Source organism: Jaculus jaculus, chromosome 1 (genome assembly GCF_020740685.1).
Source record: "Jaculus jaculus isolate mJacJac1 chromosome 1, mJacJac1.mat.Y.cur, whole genome shotgun sequence".
Taxonomy (NCBI): Eukaryota; Metazoa; Chordata; class Mammalia; order Rodentia; family Dipodidae; genus Jaculus; species Jaculus jaculus.
The window spans coordinates 260,130,495-260,149,697 of NC_059102.1; the positions used below are offsets into that span (position 1 = coordinate 260,130,495).

At 41.1% G+C, this 19,203-nt stretch overlaps 1 protein-coding gene across 2 annotated transcripts in view; it reads left to right on the forward strand.

Moving 5' to 3' along the window:
* Positions 1–19,203, forward strand: part of Nucks1 (nuclear casein kinase and cyclin dependent kinase substrate 1) — a 41,914-nt gene that overhangs the window by 13,630 nt on the left and 9,081 nt on the right. For both annotated transcript variants that reach the window (XM_004663460.2, XM_045149667.1), the window contains exons 2-5: positions 4,694–4,743; positions 12,229–12,334; positions 15,942–15,997; positions 18,588–18,740. In XM_004663460.2, the coding sequence (XP_004663517.2) occupies positions 4,694–4,743; positions 12,229–12,334; positions 15,942–15,997; positions 18,588–18,740 (365 nt within the window). The remainder of the gene's footprint in view (positions 1–4,693; positions 4,744–12,228; positions 12,335–15,941; positions 15,998–18,587; positions 18,741–19,203) is intronic.

Consider the following 19,203-nt stretch of genomic DNA (forward strand, 5'->3'; position numbering starts at 1 on the left):
CATTGTTCTGGAACTTGCAGTGTAACTCTCAAATTCATGAACCCCCACTTCCAGCTTTCATTTTACTTTTTTTTTTTCCCCCCCAGTTAGGGTTTCAATTTAGCCCAGGCTGACCTGGAATTCACTATGTAGTCTCAGGGTGGCCTTGAACTCTTGGCCATCCTCTTACCTCTGCCTCCTGAGTGCTGGGATTAAAGGCGAGCACCACCACTCTCAGTCATACTCCTTTTTTAAAAAAATAGCTGTTTTACTTTATTTTATGTGCTAAAATGTTCATTAACTTAAGGGAACTCAAATTTGTTTTTGTTTTTGGTGTTTATTTTTGTTTTGTTTTGTTTTTCAAGGTAGGGTCTCTCTGCAGTCCAGGCTGACCTGGAATTAACTATGTAGTCTCAGGTTGGCCTTGAACTCATAGTGATGCTCCTACTTCTGCCTCCCAAGTGCTGGGATTAAAGGCATGCGCCGCCACACCTGGCTCCCTATCTTATTTTTAGTCACATAGATGAAAACTTTCATGGAAAATAGTAAAGTTAGGAAACAATATGTTGGGATGACAGAGTGAGGGAAATTTTTGGAATTCTGGTAAGGTCTACTGCGCAAAGGAATAGGTCAAAAGACAGTAACAGAGACTGTGTTAGTTAGCAGGAGAATTGGAAAGCCATACTCTTGAACCACCCCTCCCCCATATTTTATGAACTATTTTGATAACGTTTACCGTGGGTTGCTACTGCACAGATTTTGCTATATCTAGTGGGCAGAGGAAGCAACTAGAGCATGAAGAGGGTGTCATGAGTGAGTGCTAGAAAAATCCTAGTATTTTATCTCAAAGAAAAAGTGGAAGTGATCACAAAGTTGAGGGATGTCCTAGGCTGAGGGGGTAGGATTAGCCATGGTCATCCCAGAAGAACAAGTTAAGGGACAAAGTAGAGGCAGTTATCACTCCACTGTGAAGAAATACTTGATTGCCATAAGCTACTTTGGAAATCATGAGGCATTCTCATCATTTTCTTTTAAAGAATTTTGTTGATAGGATACAAGGTTAATTATAGATTGCCTAGGGCCCAACGGGTCTAGCACACAATGCTCTTCTAAATACTTTTAAATGTCTCCCTATCACCATTGCCTAAATTGATACTTTAATCAGTGTTTAAACCTTAAGAAATTTTATCAAAGCCGGTTTAGACTGCAGAGTGAGACCCTGTCACAAAAAATCAAATCAAGGGCTGGAGGGATGGCTTAGCAGTTAAGATGCTTGCCTGTGAAGCCTAAGGATCCAGGTTCGATTTTCCAGATCCCATGTAAGCCAGATGCACATAATGGCACATGCATCTGGAGTTCCTTTGCAGTGGCTAGAGGCCCTGGCACACCCATTCTCACTCCTTCTCACGCTCTAATTAAAAAAAAAAAACAAATCAAGCTGGGCATGGTGGTGCATGCCTTTAATCCCAGCACTCTGGAAGAAGAAGTAGAAGACCACTCTGAGACTACTTAGTAATTCCAAAACAAATGAAGACACAGTTTAATCACATACATAAAGTAAAGCAGCTATTGAAAGGGCTAAGACAGGAAGATTACAAATTTGAGGCCAGCCTACTTAATGAGTTAGGACAGCCTGGATTACAGAGTGAGACCTTCTTTTAAGAAACAAAAAGAGAAGTAGGAGGAGAAAGAAAATATTTTAATTTTTTTAAAACTTTGTTGGCAATCTCTTAATCACCTCCCACTGCCCTGTTTTCCCTCTTTCCTACCCTTCCTCCACTGAATCCTTTCTTCCTAAGTAGCCTCTCTCCTATTTTCATGTCATCATTTTTTCCTTGTATTATGCAGGTCTTATGTAGGTAGCCTCAGCCACTGAGGTCATGAATGCCACATCCACTTTGTGTCTGGGAGAGAGACAGCATTGCAAAGCTTTCTTTTGGCTCTTATATTCTCCGTCCACCCACCACCCACCCCCCCACACACACAGTGGTCCCTGAGCCTTGGACTGTGTAATAGAGATGTCTCACTTGGTACTGAACACACCACTGTCATTTCTTCTCAGCACTTTGAGTTCTGAATCTCCCCAGTGTTCACTGCCAAGAAGCTTCTCTAACCAGAAGTGAGAGTAGCCTTAATATATGGACATAAACATAAGTTTTTAGGGCAGTTTGATGGGTGTAATATGTCCCTTTAGTGGGACAACAGTAGTAGTTTCCCCTTATATCCTCCCAAGCCATAAGCTTTTCGGTACCAGGCAGGAATTCTCTACCATGGAGAAGATATTTTAGAAGATAACTCTTTTGAGACTAGAGGTGAATACTTCTTGTTTTTGTTTTTGTAAAGCTGAAACCAAAATCTGGAAATCTCTTTGCAATCTACTTCTAAAGCAGTGTCTCCTGAACTGTTTTGATGGAATTCCAGTAGAAAATCCTATTACACTGCAGTCTGTTGCACACAATAACGTGAACACCTAAAAAAGCTTTAAGAACTTAAGGTTATTTGAGTACAGTTTTCTCTGGTATTTTCTAGTTGCTGTTTTTCTTATGCACCTGTAAATTGATTTCAAGGCCCAACAGATTAAAAAGCATTGCTGTGTAGGACCTCATTCATCTGATAAAATGAACTGCTTACTACCAAGCAATTAGTGAAAGTTAGCAAAGTCAGTTACTTAAAATAATAATTAACTTCTCCAGGTTAAAAGTGGCAGTACAATCATCATTGATTGAGCAAAACAATGGAGTAAATGGTTTAAGGGTCTCTGGAGTTTAATTTAAGGAAATGGCTGTGTTCTCTAAGTGCTGTAAAGCTTAAGATACTGGTAGTTAGGTACTGGTTTGCTTAGAGTGTACTTGTTCTGTCTTCAGATCCATGTGTTGAGACTTGTTACAAAATAGACCTTTGTACATGCTGGTCAAGCGCTCAGCAAACTAAGCTACATTCCCTACTCCAACTGTTAGTCTAGTTTCTATCCATAGTTGGCTGCTTCTGCATACGTGAAACCCACAAATATAGAGCCAACTGTAGTGGAAATGAGTATGCTGACTTAATAAACATCTTCAGAAGGCAGGCAAGTTTAGGGAATGAGTCATTTTAGTGAGATGAATGGCCCTTGTTGCTATCCTATTTAAATTTTTATAGCATTTGTGGATAGCTGTGTTTTGACAAGTCAGACTTACCAAGACTGACTTGTCTGTATACTCACATTTTGCTTTAATGTAGTTTTTAGGTTTCTGCAGTAATATTTAAGTCTTTTCAGTGCTGGGATTAAAGGCATGTACCACCAAGCCCAGCTTAAAAAAATTTTTTTTAATTGATTTGCAAGCAGAGAAAGAAGGTATGGGTTTACCAGAGTCTCTTATCACTACAAGTTCCAGATGCATGCACTACTTTATACATCTGGCTTACATGTGTACTGGGGAATCAAACCCAGGTCATCAGGCTTTGCAAGCAAGCTTTTCTTCTTTCTTTTTTTTTTTTTTTATTTTCGAGGTAGGGTTTCACTCTAGTTCAGGCTGGCTTGGGGTTCATTATGTAGTCTCAGGGTGGCCTCGAACTCATAGTGATCCTCCTACCTCTGCCTTCCAAGTGCTGGGATTAAAGGCATGTGCCACCACGCACAGCAAGCATCTTTAACCACTAGCCATCTCTCCACCCCAGGATATTTTTCTTTACATCTGAGCTCCAACCAGGTTTTCAGAATTCACCTGATAGCTATATATCATCTTTTCATATGGCATGATGTGATGAACCAGGGCTGGCATTCTGACTGTCCTTTGACTTTAAATGATGTCTTAGTGTGTCTTCCAAGATTATTCTCTACTTATGGTTTGATGGCATTGGGGACATGTATTTCTTTTAATTCTTCTAGTTTATTAGTTCATTTACATCCATTTAGGCCTGCAGTTGTATTGAATCTTATTTATGGCTCTGCAAGCTAGTTTGTTGGGATCCTAAGCTTTCCTCCAAAGGTGGAATATCAGACTTTTCAAATACCAAGTAGGAAAATTGAAGTTAAGAATTATTTGTGGGACTGGGGAAATGGTTTAGTGGTTGAGGTGTTTGCCTGCAAAGCCAAAGGACCCAGGTTCAATTCCCCAAGACCCACGTAAAGCCAGATGCAGTGGTGCATGTATCTAGAATAGCCCATTCCATTCTCCCTCCTTTCCCTCCTTCCCTCTCTGCTTAAATGAATTTAAAAAATTAAAAATGAATTGTAATATTAAATGATTTACATGGTGGGAGATACTTAAGTCATCTAGAGTCAATAGATAAAGACATAAATTTGTAAAGCTTTCTTAGGTTTTTAAGTTATGTACTCTTTGGGGGGGCAGGGAGACACAGGGTCTTGCTCTATGCATAGCCCAGTTGTCCTGGAATTCATTCTCACTGCCACAGCCTCCCATGTGCGTTTCCATAACTTGGAACATCGTAAAGTGCTTGTGTAGTATGTACCTGTGGTGAATTGGCCTCTTTGCTGTTTCAAGCATTCTGGAAGGTGGGGACTGTAAAATGCAGGAAGCACGGTGTTTAGGCTATCACTGAGGTGAGCAGTATAAAAAGTGTAGCTTGAAATACTCTTGTATTAATTTACACTTACTCGAAGCAGTGTGAAGTACTTGGGGGCTGTTAAAATTTCAGAGCGATTTTATGAAATGTGTATTATGTCTTTGAAGTCATACATTTTTTTATGTTCTAAATTTGTCTCTTTCTACAGAAATAGGAAGGTCGTTGATTATTCACAGTTTCAGGAATCTGATGATGCAGGTATGTGATTTCATCAAATTGTATGTGAGACTGACCAGAATTACCAGCTTCCATACTTTGTGTTATGCTCGTGAAAATTGTAATTTTTTAAGTTTTTATTTCTTTATTTAAATTGTCAAAGGAAAAAAAGACAGCTTGTCCTCTTGATTTTTTTACTTGTAAGCAGAGATAGAGAATGAATGGGCACATCAGGGCCTTCTCCAGTCTCTGCAAATGAACTCAAGATGCATGTGCCACTTTGTGCATCTGGCTTTACATGGGTACTGAGAAATCAAACCTGGGTTGTTAGGCTTTGCAGGCAATTACCTTAACCTCCCTCTTCTTATTTTTTTTATCATGTATTATTTAGTTATTTTATTTATTTGAATGAAGGCACAGAGAGAGAAAGAATGAAATTAGGCATTTCAGGGCTTCCAGCCATTGCAAATGAACTCCAGACACATGTGCCACCTTGCACATCTGGCTAACGTGGGTACTGAAGATTCAAACCTAGGTCCTTAGGCTTCACAGCAAGCACCTTTAACCACTAAACCATGTAGTCAGCCCCTCTTTGGATTTTTGAGCTAGAATTTGCTATGTAATCCATGCTGACCTTGAACTTGATCCTCCTGCCTCAGCCTTCCAAATGCTGGAATTCCAGGTATGTGTTGCCATGCCTTGGATCGTGGTTTTTTGCTTGGATATCATTGGTAATAAACACTTGAATAATATTTTTCTTACCTGGTTTTAGAATCCAAAGGTTAGATGTACAATAATTCTGATGCTGTTTGTTACTTAAAATACTTTCTGCTACTCAGGTACAGCTGTTAAGGAGACTGAGCCAAGTGGATTACTTGAGCCCAAGAGTTCAAGACTATGCTGGACATCTGAATGAGGTCTTGACTCTAAAAATCAAGAAAAATCTGCTATTGTCACAGTAAAAAAACCCTATGACATAGGGGCCTATAGCTGTTTCATAGTAAAGTAAGCTGTGAATTTATTTATTTATTTATTTACAAGCAGAGAGAGAGAGAGAGAGAGAGAGAGAAGAAAGACAAGACAGAATGGGCACACATCAGGGCCTCCAACTGCTGCAAACAATTTCCAGATGGATGTGTCATTTTTGCATATGGCTTGAAGTGTGGGCATGGGGAATCAGACCTGGGTCATTAGGCTTTGCACACAAGTGCCTTAACCGCTGAGCCATTTCTCTAGCCTATGAGGTTTATATTTTATAAAGATAATGCGTACCCTTTGAAAAAAAGTATAGTATAGAGAGTTATATAGAATACAAAACCTGATATATAATCTTATATCATCAAAGTAATATTGATACTAGTTAAGCACTGCATGGCAGGCAGTTAAAGCACATGATTACAAAGCCTGTTGGCCCAGGCTCAATTCCCCAACACCCACATAAAACCAGCTGCACAAAATGGCACATATGCCAGGAATTGATTTGCAAAAGCAGGAGGCCCTAGTGTGCCCATACTTATTCATATTCTCTCTTCCTCTCAAATAAGTAAATGAGTTTTTTATTTCATTAGTCTCTCTTATTTTTATGTCATCATCTTTTCCTACTGTTATGAGGGTCTTGTGAAGGTAGCATGCTAGGCCCTACAAGGTCATGAGTGTCAAGGCCAATTTCTGTCCAGACAATTGCATCGTAAGGAGTCCCACTCTTCCTTCAGCTTGTACATTCTTTCCGCCACCTCTTCTGCAATGGACCCCGAGCCTTGGAGGCAGTGATAAGGCTGCTTCAGTGTAGAACACTCCTCTGTCACTTCTTCTCAGCAGTATGGTGCCTTTTGGGTCATCCCAGAGGTCATTGCGGCTGAAAAGAGAAGCTTTTCTAAACAAAAGTGAGACCAACATTAATATATAGGTATGAATGTTAAGTAAAGTGCTTACAGGGCAGCTTGGTGAGCATAATATATGCATTTGGCCAGAAAGAGCACACATTACACTCTCTAAGGCTCATAACCTCCCTTGCCATAGGCTTTTGATTAGGTTTTCAGTTTCAGACAGGAATTCCCTCCCATGGAGTGGGCCTGCAGTTCAATTAGAGAGCAGTTGGTATCCCCCATAACAGACATGCCACTATTGCACTGGTTTGGTGATTTGGCCTGGCTGGCCAAACTTGAGGCTTACACTGTCCACTGTTTTACTGTTGGTGACTTCTGTCACCCATAGGGCTGTATGCAATGTAGCTTTTTCCAGCTTTGTGTCAGCTGGTCTACAGGGAGGAGGTTTTCAGCTCAGCTCCAGCAAGATTTCTCAGTGACTTTGCAGCCCAGGCAATAGGGTCTTCCTGTCTATTTCTGATGGGAAATCAAGAGCCTTGTCGATAGCCTATGTTTTGGGGGCATCAGGAACCTCCCTAGCCAACAACTTCCATCCCTGGCACTGAAACTTTTCTAGTAATAGTCAGTCTATGGCTTATTCATTCACAATATGGCACTGAAACTTTTCTAGTAATAGTCAGTCTATGGCTTATTCATTCACAATATCTTGAATTGTTCTTTCTTTTTCTTTTTTTGTTTTTTGAGTAGGGTCTTGCTCTAGGTCAGGCTGCCCTGGAATTCAGTATGTAGTCTCAGGTGGCCTTAAACTCATGGCAGTCCTACCTCTGCCTCCCAAGTGCTGGGATTAAAGGCATATGCCACCACACCTGGCTTAATATCTTGAATTCTGATTAACCCTTTCCCAACTTCTAGCTTTTTCTTTTTACCTTTTGAAAATGTAATTTAAAAGAACTTGTAGTTTGTTGTTATTATTGCTGTTTTAAAGCAAAAACTGTTTGCAGAGATGTTTGTCATGCAAACATGTGAGTCTAAGATGGCCTAAGTTCAGTCCTTGGCACCCACCAAAAAAAAAAAAAAAAAAAAAAAAGTTCAGGGCTGGAGAGTTGGCTTAGCGGTTAAGTGCTTGCCTGTGAAGCCTAAGGACCCCGATTTGAGGCTCGATTCTCCAGGACCCACGTTAGCCAGATGCACAAGGGGGTGCACGTGTCTGGAGTTCATTTGCAGTGGCTTGAAGCCCTGGTGCGCCCATTCTCCCTCCCTCCCTCCCTCCCTCCCTCCCTCCCTCCCTCCCTCCCTCCCTCCCTCCCTCTCTCTCTCTCTCTCTCTCTCTCTGCCTCTTTCTCTCTCTGTCACTCTCAAATAAATAAATAAAAATGAACAAAAAAATTTTTTTTATAAAAGGTCAGAATGGTCACACACACCTGTTGTGTACCCCAGTCTTGTGGGCAGCAGAGATCACAGAATCATTCGGGCTTGCTGGTTGGCCAGTAGGAAATGGCAGCTCCAGGTTTAGTGAGAGACTCATTCTTTTTTGTTTGTTTTTTTTTATTAACAACTCCCATGAGTGTAAAAAATATCCCATGGTAATACTCTCCCTCCCCCCACTTTCCCCTTTGAAATTCCATTCTCCATCATATCTCCTCCCCATCTCAATCAGTCTCTTATTTTGATGTCATGATCTTTTCCTCCTATTATGATGGTCTTGTGGAGCTAGTGTCAGGCACTGTGAGGGCACAGATATCCAAGCCATTTTGTGTCTGGAGAAGCACATTGTAATGAGTCCTACCCTTCCTTTGGCTCTCTTACATTCATTCTGCCACCTCTTCTACATTAGACCCTGAGCCTTGGAAGGTGTGATAGAGATATTGCAGTGCTGAGTATTCCTGTCACTTCTTTCCAGCACCGTGATGCCTTCTGAGTCATCCCAAGGTCACTGCCATCTGAAAAGAAAAGATTCTCTACCAAAAGTGAGAGTAGCATTAATATAAGGATATGAACATTAAGAGAAGTGCTTACTGGGTAGTTTGATAAGCACAGTATATACATTTAGCCAGACTGCAGCAGACGTTACATCCCTAGGGCTCATGACTACCCCTGTTTTAAGTTTTCAGTATCAGGGATGTATTCCTTCCCATGGAGCAGGCCTCCAGTCCAAATGGAGGGCAGGTGGTTTCCACCATAACAGACATGCCACTATTGCTCCTGTTGGCTCATTTGGCCTGGCTGGCCAAATATAGGGCTTGCAGTGTCCACTGTTGAGTATCTTCACTGGTGATTTCTCTTTCTCCCATTGAACTACATGCAGAATGGCTTCTTCCAGCTTTCTGTCAGCTGGTCTACATGGAGGAGGTTCTCAACTCAGTTCCAGCAGGATTTCTCAGTGGCCTTGCAGCCCAAGTATCTGGAGTCTTCAGCAATAGGGTCTTACTATTCCTGGTGGGAAACCAAGGGCCTTGGCAATGGCCTGTAATATTTTCGGGGCATCAGGGACCTCCCTGGACAACAACTCACTGGAAGGTATCCCATCCCTGGCACTAAAAATTTTCTAGCCAACAATCTACAGCTCTTGAGTGTTCCATTGTCCCAAAAGTAGGTTTCTTTATGAATTATTTATATCCTCTTAGATGTTGATAAACCCCTCTTCATCCTTTCCTTTACTTAATCTCTTCCCCTGATGAGAGACTCATTCTTAAGGAAACTTGTGGGAGAGCTATAGAGGAGGACACACAGCATCCTTCCAACCTCTGTGTGCATGTACACAGAGTATGCACATCTGCATTCACCTCGGGCCATACACAGATACACCATGCTACAAAACAAAAGTAACAACAAAAAAGAATTTTGTTTGGCTTTTTTGGCTACTCAGTCCCATGAAGGCCTGGAACTTATAGTACACCTCCATGCCTGGCTGCAAAACAGAATCTTATTTCAAGTATTCCAGTAACATTTTTGTAGATGTACCTAGCTGCACTATAAATAGTTGGGTTTATGGGCTGGAGAGATGGCTTAGTGGTTAAGCGCTTGCCTGTGAAGCTTAAGGACCCCGGTTCAAGGCTTGATTCCCAAGGACCCATGTTAGTCAGATATACAAGGGGCCATTTGGAGTCCATTTGCAATGGCTGGAGGCCCTGGTGCACCCGTTCTTTCTCTATCTGCCTTTCTCTGTCACTCTCAAATAAATAAATAAAAACAAAAAAAAAAGTTGGTTTATATGAGATGGTTCTTTTTTTTTAGCTTATTTGTCTAAAAAAAAAAAAACCTTGTTTGCAGAAAACAAAACAACAGCAAAAAGAAACAGAAAAGGGGTTCTCTGGGAGATGGCTTAGCAGTTCAGTGTACTTGCTGTGCAAGTATGAGGGCCAGGGCCTGAGTTTGATTCCCAGCATCCATGAAAAAGCTGGGTGTGGCCACGTGCCTTTAACTCCAGTCCTGTGCCAAGCTGAGATAGGAGAATCACTGGAGCTTGCGGTCAGCTAGTCTGGCCAAAAAAATCAGCAGTTCCTAGTCAGACTCCATCTCAAGGAAACAACAGAAAGAGTGAAAAGCAGAGCATCCAACATCCTCCCTTGCCTCTGCACCTTTAGCCTTTAGTGCAGTATAGGGACACATCTGTTTAGCAAATAGTAGTCCCCCTCACGCCCAGGGCATATGGCCTCCCTCCACAGCCATAGGCTCTTGATCAGTTTACTTTATCAGGCGTGAACTCCCTTTTGTAGAAGTCTCTGATCCAGTCAGGTAGTGGTTACTCACTCCCATGTCAGTTGTGCCTCTGTTGTACACGGCTGCTTCTTGACTAGTGAATCAGGATTACAGCATTCAGGGTCCATCACTGGGTGAAGCCATTTATTATTTTTCTCCTTTAGTATCAGAAGTCCCAAAAATAATACAGACTATTGTTTTTTACCTTGGTTGCCCACCAGAAGTGAACAGACCCTACCTATGTGAAGACTCCACACCCTCTGATTGCAGGTTATAGAGGAAACTAGAACTAAACCAGAATCCTCCTCCTCTCAGGCTTGCTTTCTTTAGGCGCTTTGTTTTGTTTCTTTCTTATTTTCTTTCTTTGAGGTCAAGTCTTGCTCTAGCCCAGGCTGGCCTGCAATTCACTATGTAGTCACAGGCCCTGAATTTACAGCAACCCTTCTACTACCTCTTTCTCCCAAGAGCTGGGATTAAGGGCATGTGCCACCATGTCTTGCTCAATTTTTTGTTGTTGTTTGATTGTTCTTTTAAGGTAGAGTTTCATTCTAGTCCAGGCTGACCTGGGATTCACTATGTAGTCTCAGCGTGGCCTCGAACTCATGATGATACTCCTACCTCTGCCTCCTGAGTGCTGGGTTTAAAGGTGTGTGCCACTACCCCCGGCTCAGATTTTTTAATAGTATTTTCATACGTAATTGCCAGTTTGTACTCTTTCACCTCCAGTATTCCCCTTTTCCATTTTCATAATTCATGTGTTCTCCTAACCTGCAAACCCAAATCTTTACCTTAAAGCCTCTACCTCCCCATGGGCCCTTTTCTTCTTTCCTCTACCTATATTTTTTCCCACATAGATACACATGCATAAACATTAGGAGCTAAGATCTACATATAAGAATGAACCTGACATGTTTATTTCTGAGCTTAGATCACCTCACTTTTTATAACAGTTTCTGTTCCATTCATTTTCCCAGTGATTTCATATTCATTTCTGTTACAGTTGAATAAAATTTCAGCATGTATTTTTTTGTGTGTTGTAATTTTTAGTTATTTATTTTGAGGTAGGGTTTCATTCTGTAGTCGATCTCACGCTGGCCTGGAACTCCCAGTGATCCTCCTACAGCTGCCTCCTGAGTATTGGGATTAAAGGTGTGCACCACTGTGTCCGGCTTATTGTGTAATATGTATTATCTATCTATTGATGGACATCTAGGCTAATTCCATCTCCTTGTCAATAGAGCAGCAATTGACATGGATGTATACAGAAGGGTCTGTAATAATAGAGTCCTTAGGATATATGTCCATGAGTGGTACAGCTGAGTCATATGGTAGTTCTGTTTTTGGTTTTTAGAACCCTACACACTGATTTCCCTAGTGGCTACACTAGGTTACATTCCTACCAACAGTGAATAAAGGTTCTTCATTCTCCATACTCTTGCCAGTGTTTGTTGTCATTTGTTTTCTTTTTTCTTTTTTTTTTTTCCCTGAGGTAGGATCTCGCTGTAGCCCAGGCTGACCTGGAATTCACTGTGTAGTATCAGGGTATAGCAATCCTCCTACCTCTGCTGGGATTAAAGGTGTGAGTCATCACGCCCAGCCATCATTTGTTTCCTTGATGATAGCCATTCTGACTGGGGTGATAAGGAATCTCAAAATAGCTTAAAATTTCATTTCCCTAATGGCCAAGGATTCACTTCAAAAATATTCACTTGCCATTTGTATTTCTTTTGAAAACTGTCAGTTTAGTTCATTGGCCCTTTACTGATTGGAAGTTTTGACTTTTTGGTATTTAATTTTTGTAGTTCTTTATATGTTATTTGTATTAACCTCCTGTCTGACATACAGTTTACAGAGATTATCTCCCATTCTGTAGGAAGGAGCCTCTTCACTACTGTTCAGAAGCTTTTTAATTTCATAGAGAGATAAGTAATGTCTGTAAATACAGTTTCAATTTCAACACATGTAAAAATTATAATTGAATTTGAAAAATTGTTTTCTTTAGACGAAGATTATGGAAGAGATTCGGGCCCTCCCACTAAGAAAATTCGATCATCTCCTCGAGAAGCTAAACATAAGAGGCGATCTGGAAAGAACTCACAAGAAGATAGGTAGGAGAGGATGCTTTTTTATGTTTCTACTTAATATCACAGTTCTGAATGAAGCTGATATAATCTCTAGGTCGAAATTTTTTCTTCTGTTTTTAATACTTTCATGTATTTATTTGAGAGAGTCACAGAGAGAGAGACTGACTGACTATGGGTGTACCAGGGTCTCTTGCTGCTGCAAACAAACTCCAGACATGTGTGCCACTTTTTGCATCTGGCTTTATATGGGTACCAGGGAATTAAACCTGGGGCTACACAGGCTTTGCTAGCAAGTGCCTTTAACTGCTGATCCATGTCTCCAGGTCCTAAATTGAAATTTCTATGCACTTTTGGAAAGTACTCACTTTCACATTATCTAGGTTTTTTCTGGGCTTATGGGCTAGCCTCCTTAATCATCAGGCAGCTTGGATTCAACTTTATATCCAAAGTGATCTCTAAGAATGTCTTTGCTGCTTCCTGAAGTCAAAAGCTACTGTAAATATGTAATCTGTTACCTGAGGTTGGCATTCACACTTCATGGTAGTGATAGCAAAGAATTTCAGTCACAAATCAATAGCAAAAGCTTGTGGAATTTCAAGTTGTATAACCTATTGAGTTTTACTGTCCTAACAGTTCTCCCTTGTTTAAATAGTTCAATCATTTTGGACACTATTTTCCCTTAGTTGTTTTTATTGGTTTGCTTACTTTTTCAAATTCATTTTTCTTATTGCAGTGCTAAGAATGGAACCCAGAACCTTGCATGTGTTAAGCAACACTACCACTGTGCTGTACATCCCTAGACCTCTTTCCCTTAGTTTTAAAAATGTAATGTGATGCTGGGCGTGGTGGTACATGCCTTTACTGCCAGCATTTGGGAGACAGAGGTAGGAGGATCACCTTGAGTTTGAGGCCAGCCTAGGACTACAGAGTGAGTTCCAGGTCAGCCTGGGCTAGAGTGAGACCCTTCCTTGAAAAAACTTTTTTAAAAAAATTAATTCAATGTTGTAATATGAGTTATAGTTAACTGTAATATAACTACCATAAAAAGCAGAATAATGTTATCTTTGCCTGTTTTTCAGGGTATTCACATGTTCTTGCTTTCAGTGTAATACAACTTTTTTAAAAAAATTTTATTTGTTTGAGAGCAACAGCCAGAGAGAATGGGCACACCAAGGCCTCCAGCCACTGCAAACGAACTCCAGATGCGTATGCCCCCTTGTGCATCTGGCTTACGTGGGTTCTGGGGAATCAAGCCTCAAACTGGGGTCCTTAGGCTTCACAGGCAAGCGCTTAACCGCTGAGCCATCTCTCCATCACAGTGTAATATAACTTTTAAAATGATGGCGAAAGGGCTGGAGTGATGGCTTAGCCGTTAAGGCACTTGCCTGTAAAGCCTACAGACCTAGGTTTGGTTCCCCAGTCCCCATGTAAGCCAGATGCACAAGGTGGCACATGCATCTGGAGTTAGTTTGCAGAGGCTAGAGAACCTGGCTTGCCTGTTTCCTTCCTCTCTCACAAATAAATTAAAAAAAAATTTTTTTTTTTAAGTGTCAGACTATACTGTGTATTTTCTTAATTCTTTTTGTTTGTTTTGAGATAGGGTCTTACTCTAGACCAGGCTGATCCTGGAACTCATGTTATAGTCCAGGCTGGCTTCAAACTCACTCATGTCAGTTCTTTTACCTCAGCCTCCTGAGTGCTGTGATTCAAGCTTTTTATATTATCATTTAGTTCTTGCATCTACTAGGTTGAGAAGTTCTGTGATTTAGCCAAGGTTTCCCAGCAAATGGACAAATAGAGTTTGAAACCATACCTGTTAGACCCTGAAGTCTACTTTTGGTTTCTTGAAGTAGGGTCTCATTCTAGCCACGGCTAACCTGGAATTCACTATGTTGTCTCAGGGTGGCCTCAAACTCATAGTGATCCGCCTACCTCTGTCTTCCAAATGATGGGATTAAAGGCATGTGTTCTGAGGTCTACTTAAAAAAATTTTTTTTTAATTTATTTATTTGCAAGCAAAGAGAACAGAGACAGACAGACAGAATGTGTGCTACAGGGCCTCTATCCACTACAGGTGCATCTGGCTGTACGAGGGTACTGGGGAATTGAACCCAGGTTGTTAGGTTTTGTAGGCAGGCTCCTTAACTGCTGAGCCATCTCTCCAGCCCCTGAAGTCTACTTTTTAACCACTAGGCTGTGCCACTTCTTGTTTTTGTTTTTAATTTATTTGAGAGTGACACAGACAGGGAAAGAGGCAGATAGAGAATGGACACTCCAGGACATCCAGCTACTGCAAACGAACTCCAGACTCATGCGCCACCTTGTGCATCTGGCTAATGGGTCCTGGGGAATCTAGCCTCGAACCAGAGTCTTTAGGCTTCACAGGCAAGTGCTTAACTGCTAAGCCATCTCTCCAGTCCAGGCTGTGCCACTTCTAAATACTGCTACTTTATTTCTGAAAAATTATTTTCACTTGTTGTTCTAAGAAAAGTCAGTATTAAATGTATGCATTTACTGAGTAGTTTTTGTTTATATAGTTAACTTCTAATGTTTTCTTAGCTGGAGAATTTCAGAAATGTAACTTAGTATTATTTATTTGCCAGTAAAGAGAGAATGGGCACATTAGAACCTCTTGCCACTGCAAACGAGCTCCACATGCATGTGCCACTAGGTGCATCTAGCTTTATGTGGGTACTAGAGAATTGAATTTAGGCTGTCAGGCTTTGCAAGCAAGTGCCTCTTTAACCACTGAGTCAGAAATGTTATTTGATGGAAACAATACAAAATTATGCCATTGGGATACATTTCCAGAATTTTATAGTACATTTCTTACCCAGTTTTAAATAATTTTATTATATTCACATACATTTATCCTAAGGATGAGTTTTTTTTTTTTTTTTTATTTTGCACTCTCATCAATGTAATTTTATGCAGCCTGAATCCCTCCCCCACTTTTTGGTAATGGGCTAACAGAAGTCTGTGATTATGTTGATTTTTCTAATTTTGTTTGCTTTTAAGAAATATTTATATTTATTTATGTATTTGAGTGAGAGAAAGAGGCAGGTAGAGAGAATGGGCACACCAGAGCCTCCATGCTCTATAAACGAATTTCAGACACATGGACCACCTTCTGTATCTGGCTTACATGGGTCCTGGGGAATCGAACTGAGTCCTTTGGCTTTACAGGCAAGCACCTTACCTGATAAGCCATCTCTCCAACCCCTTGTTTGATTTTTTTGAGAAGGGATCTTCTTTTGCCCAAGCTGGCCTAGAGTTCACTATGTATCCTTCTGCCTCAGCCTCCTGCATGCTGGGACAACATGTATGAGCCACTGTTCTCAGCTGCCATTGAGATTTTGATCTAAGACTATTTTTTTGTTGTTGTTTGTTTTTGTTTTTCGAGGCAGGGTCTTGCTCTAGCCCATGCTGACCTGAAATCCACTATGTAGTCTCAGGGTGGCCTTGAACTCATGGCAATTCTCCTACCTCTGCCTCCCAGGTGCTGTGATTAAAGGCATGTGCCACCATGCTTGGCTGTTCCCTATATTGTTAAGGCAGTGCCTCACTATTGCCTGGGCTCTGATGGAAGATACTAAGAATTTGTTTTTCTTTTTCCTTTTTTACCTTATAGTGAAGACTCAGAAGAAAAAGATGTGAAGACCAAGAAGGATGATTCTCACTCGGCAGGTAAACTACTTTTAATGTAGTAGATATAATTCATATATTCATGATACATTGACAAGCAGTTTCATATGCCAGACACTGCTGCAAATGATGGGATTACAAAGCTGTCTCCATCTTCAAGTAGCTAAAAGTAATTTTTGGTCCTGATGGCTTAATACCAAATACATAATTCTGTATCTTGCCCTAAGTTTCTGTAGTAGTTCTAGCTGCAGTGTTGAAGCTTTGGGGGGTTTTGTGGTTTGCTTTGTTTTTTGACATATTGTTTTCATGCATCATCAGGATTTAAAACTTGTAAATGAATAAATATGTAACACTGAACTATGTAGATGTCTTTTGAAACAGTAATCATAAGAAAGCTTTCTATAAAGATGTAGAGTAAAGCTGAGTATTATGACTCCTGCCTGTTATTCTAGCACTGGGTAGACGAGGGCGGAAGAATTACCAAGGATTTGAGGCCAGCCTGGGCTAGAGTGAACCCTACCTCAGATGTTCCTTAGAGGCCGGAAAAATGGTTTAGTGGTTAATGCACTTGCCTGCAAAACCTAATGACCCAAGTTCAATTCCCCAGTACCCATATAAAGCCAGATGCACAAAGTGGAACATGCATGTGGAGTTCGTTTGCAGTGGCTAGAGGCCCTGGAGCACCTATTCTCTCTGTCTGTCTCTCCCTCTCTCTCTCTCTCTGCTTTCAAATAAATAAATATTCTCAATTTTTTTTTTAATTTAAAGAATTAATGTGAACCAGCTGTGATGATGCAGGCATGTAACCAGAGCACTCAGGATGCTGAGAGGGATTGCTAGCATACAAAGCCAGCTGGGGCTAGATAGGAGGCCCCTGCCTCAAAAAATAAAATAAAAAAAAAAAAAAAAAAGAATGAGTCTCCTTGGATTCAGTCCTAAGGACTTAATTGCTGATGTGTTTTTTTGTTTGTTTGGTTGATTGGTTTGGTTTTTCGAGGTAGGGTCTCACTCAAGCCCTGGCTGACCCGGAATTCGCTATGTAGTCTCAGGGTAGCCTTAAACTCACAGTGATCCTCCAACCTCTGCCTCCCAAGTGCTGAGATTAAAGATTAAAGGTGTGTGCCACCACACCTGGTTTGATGTAACTATTATCTTCCTGGCTTTTTGTGTTTTTGTATCCTGTGTGCACACGTACAGGGCCAGAGGAAGAAAGACATCAAGTGTGTTGCGTCACTGCTCTGTTGTTTCATGAGATAGAGTCTGTCACTGAACCTGGGAGCTCCCCACTTTTTGGTTAGACTAGCTGACCAGTGAGCCCCAGTGATTCCTCTATCTCTGGCCCCACTCAGAGCTATGGATACAGGAATGCATATTTTTCTGACTTTTTTAATTCTAAAAATAGTGAGCATAGATTTGACTGTAACTAAGAATTTTAGAGCAAAACAGTTATGTAAGTTTAAAGTACTAGAACCAAGTGTTCATACTTTAATTCAGCTTTATAAATAACTTATAAAACTTTATAAATAACTGCATACCTAAGTAATATGTCATGAATACATAGTCTCTTTGTTTGTTTTTTAAGCAGAGTCTCACAGTAGCCCAGGCTGCTCTGGACAACTCATTTTGTAGCCATGCTGGCCTCAGACTTACAGTGATTTCTCCTGTCTCCGCCTCGCAAGTGCTGGGATAAAATTGTGCACACCATTCCTGGCTTTTTTTTTTTTCTTTAATTAGAGAGTGGGTGTGCCAGGCCCTCTTGCTGTTGCAAATGGGCTCCAGATGCATGCACCACTTTGTACATCTTTTGGCTTTATGTAAGTACTGGGGAATTGAACCTTGGGCCAACAGGCTTTGCAAACAGGCACGTTCAACCACTGAGCCATCTCCCCAGCCCAGTCTTATTTTTGCCATTTTCTTGTTTGTTTTTATTCTTTGTGTATGAGTGCAGGCATATACTTGTCACACTGTATGTGGATCAGAGGATAACCTTAGGTGTTGGTTCTAACCTTCCACCTTGTTTGAAGCAGGATCTCTTATTGTTTGCCACTGTGTACACCAGGCTAGCTAACCTGCAAGCTAATGGGATTCTCCTGCCTCTCACTCCCATCTCACCATAAGTATGCAGAGATAACAGATGCACCATTTGGCTTAACAAGGGTCTTGGGGACCTGAACTCAGGTTAACACATTTGTGAAACAAGTGCATTTACCACTGAACCCAGGCAGCCCCTTAGTCTTAGTCATTTAAGGTGCTTCTTTATGAACTGTAGATCCCCTCTGGAATATTTGACAGGATTTTTTTTTTTCTGAGATAGGGTCTCAGTCTAGCCCAGGCTGATGTGGCATTAGCTATGTAGACTCAGGGTGGCCTCAAATTCAATGGTGATCTTCCTACTTCTGCCTCCCAAGGGCAGGGATTAAAGGCATGCACTGCCACACTGGGTTCAGGATTTTTTGTTTTTAATCCTGTAGCTGGAATTACAGGCATGCACCATCACCTTCCCTGGCTTGCAAGAATTTTTAAGGCTAGAATTTACCCATTTAGAATGAAATTCAGCTTCAGGTTATATGCTGTATTGGCAAATGTAGTCACTGATCATGACAATTACATCTTAGGAACTTTTATATTGCAGAAGACAGTGAAGATGAAAAAGATGATCACAAAAATGTGCGCCAGCAACGGCAGGCAGCATCTAAAGCAGCATCTAAACAGAGAGAGATGCTCTTGGAGGATGTGGGCAGTGAGGAAGAGCCAGAGGAAGAAGACGAGGCACCATTCCAGGAAAGTACGTAAGGTTCACCACTGTCCTTTGGGCCTTTGATTTTTGTTTTAAATATTTTAAAAGTTTTATTAATGGAGAGAGAGAGTGAATATGAATAGGCATGCCAGGACCTCCAGCCACTACAAATGAACTCCAGCTGCATGTGCCCCCTTGTGCATCTGGCTTATGTGGGTCCTGGGGAATTGAATCAGGGTCCTTTGGCTTTGCAGGCAAACACCTTAACTGCTAAGCCATCCCTTCATCCCTGATTGTGTTTTAAGACAGCTTCTTTTATATAGCCCAGGCTAGCTTGGAACTCCCTGTGCAGCTGAGGATAACCTGGAACCTTTTAATCTTCCTGCCTGTACCTCCCAAGTGCAGGGGATTGAACCCAGATCTTTATGTATGCCCAGCAAGCACTCTACTAACCGAATCACATCCTAAGCCTTGGCCTTTTTCTTTATGATTGTAATTCATTATTGTGGTG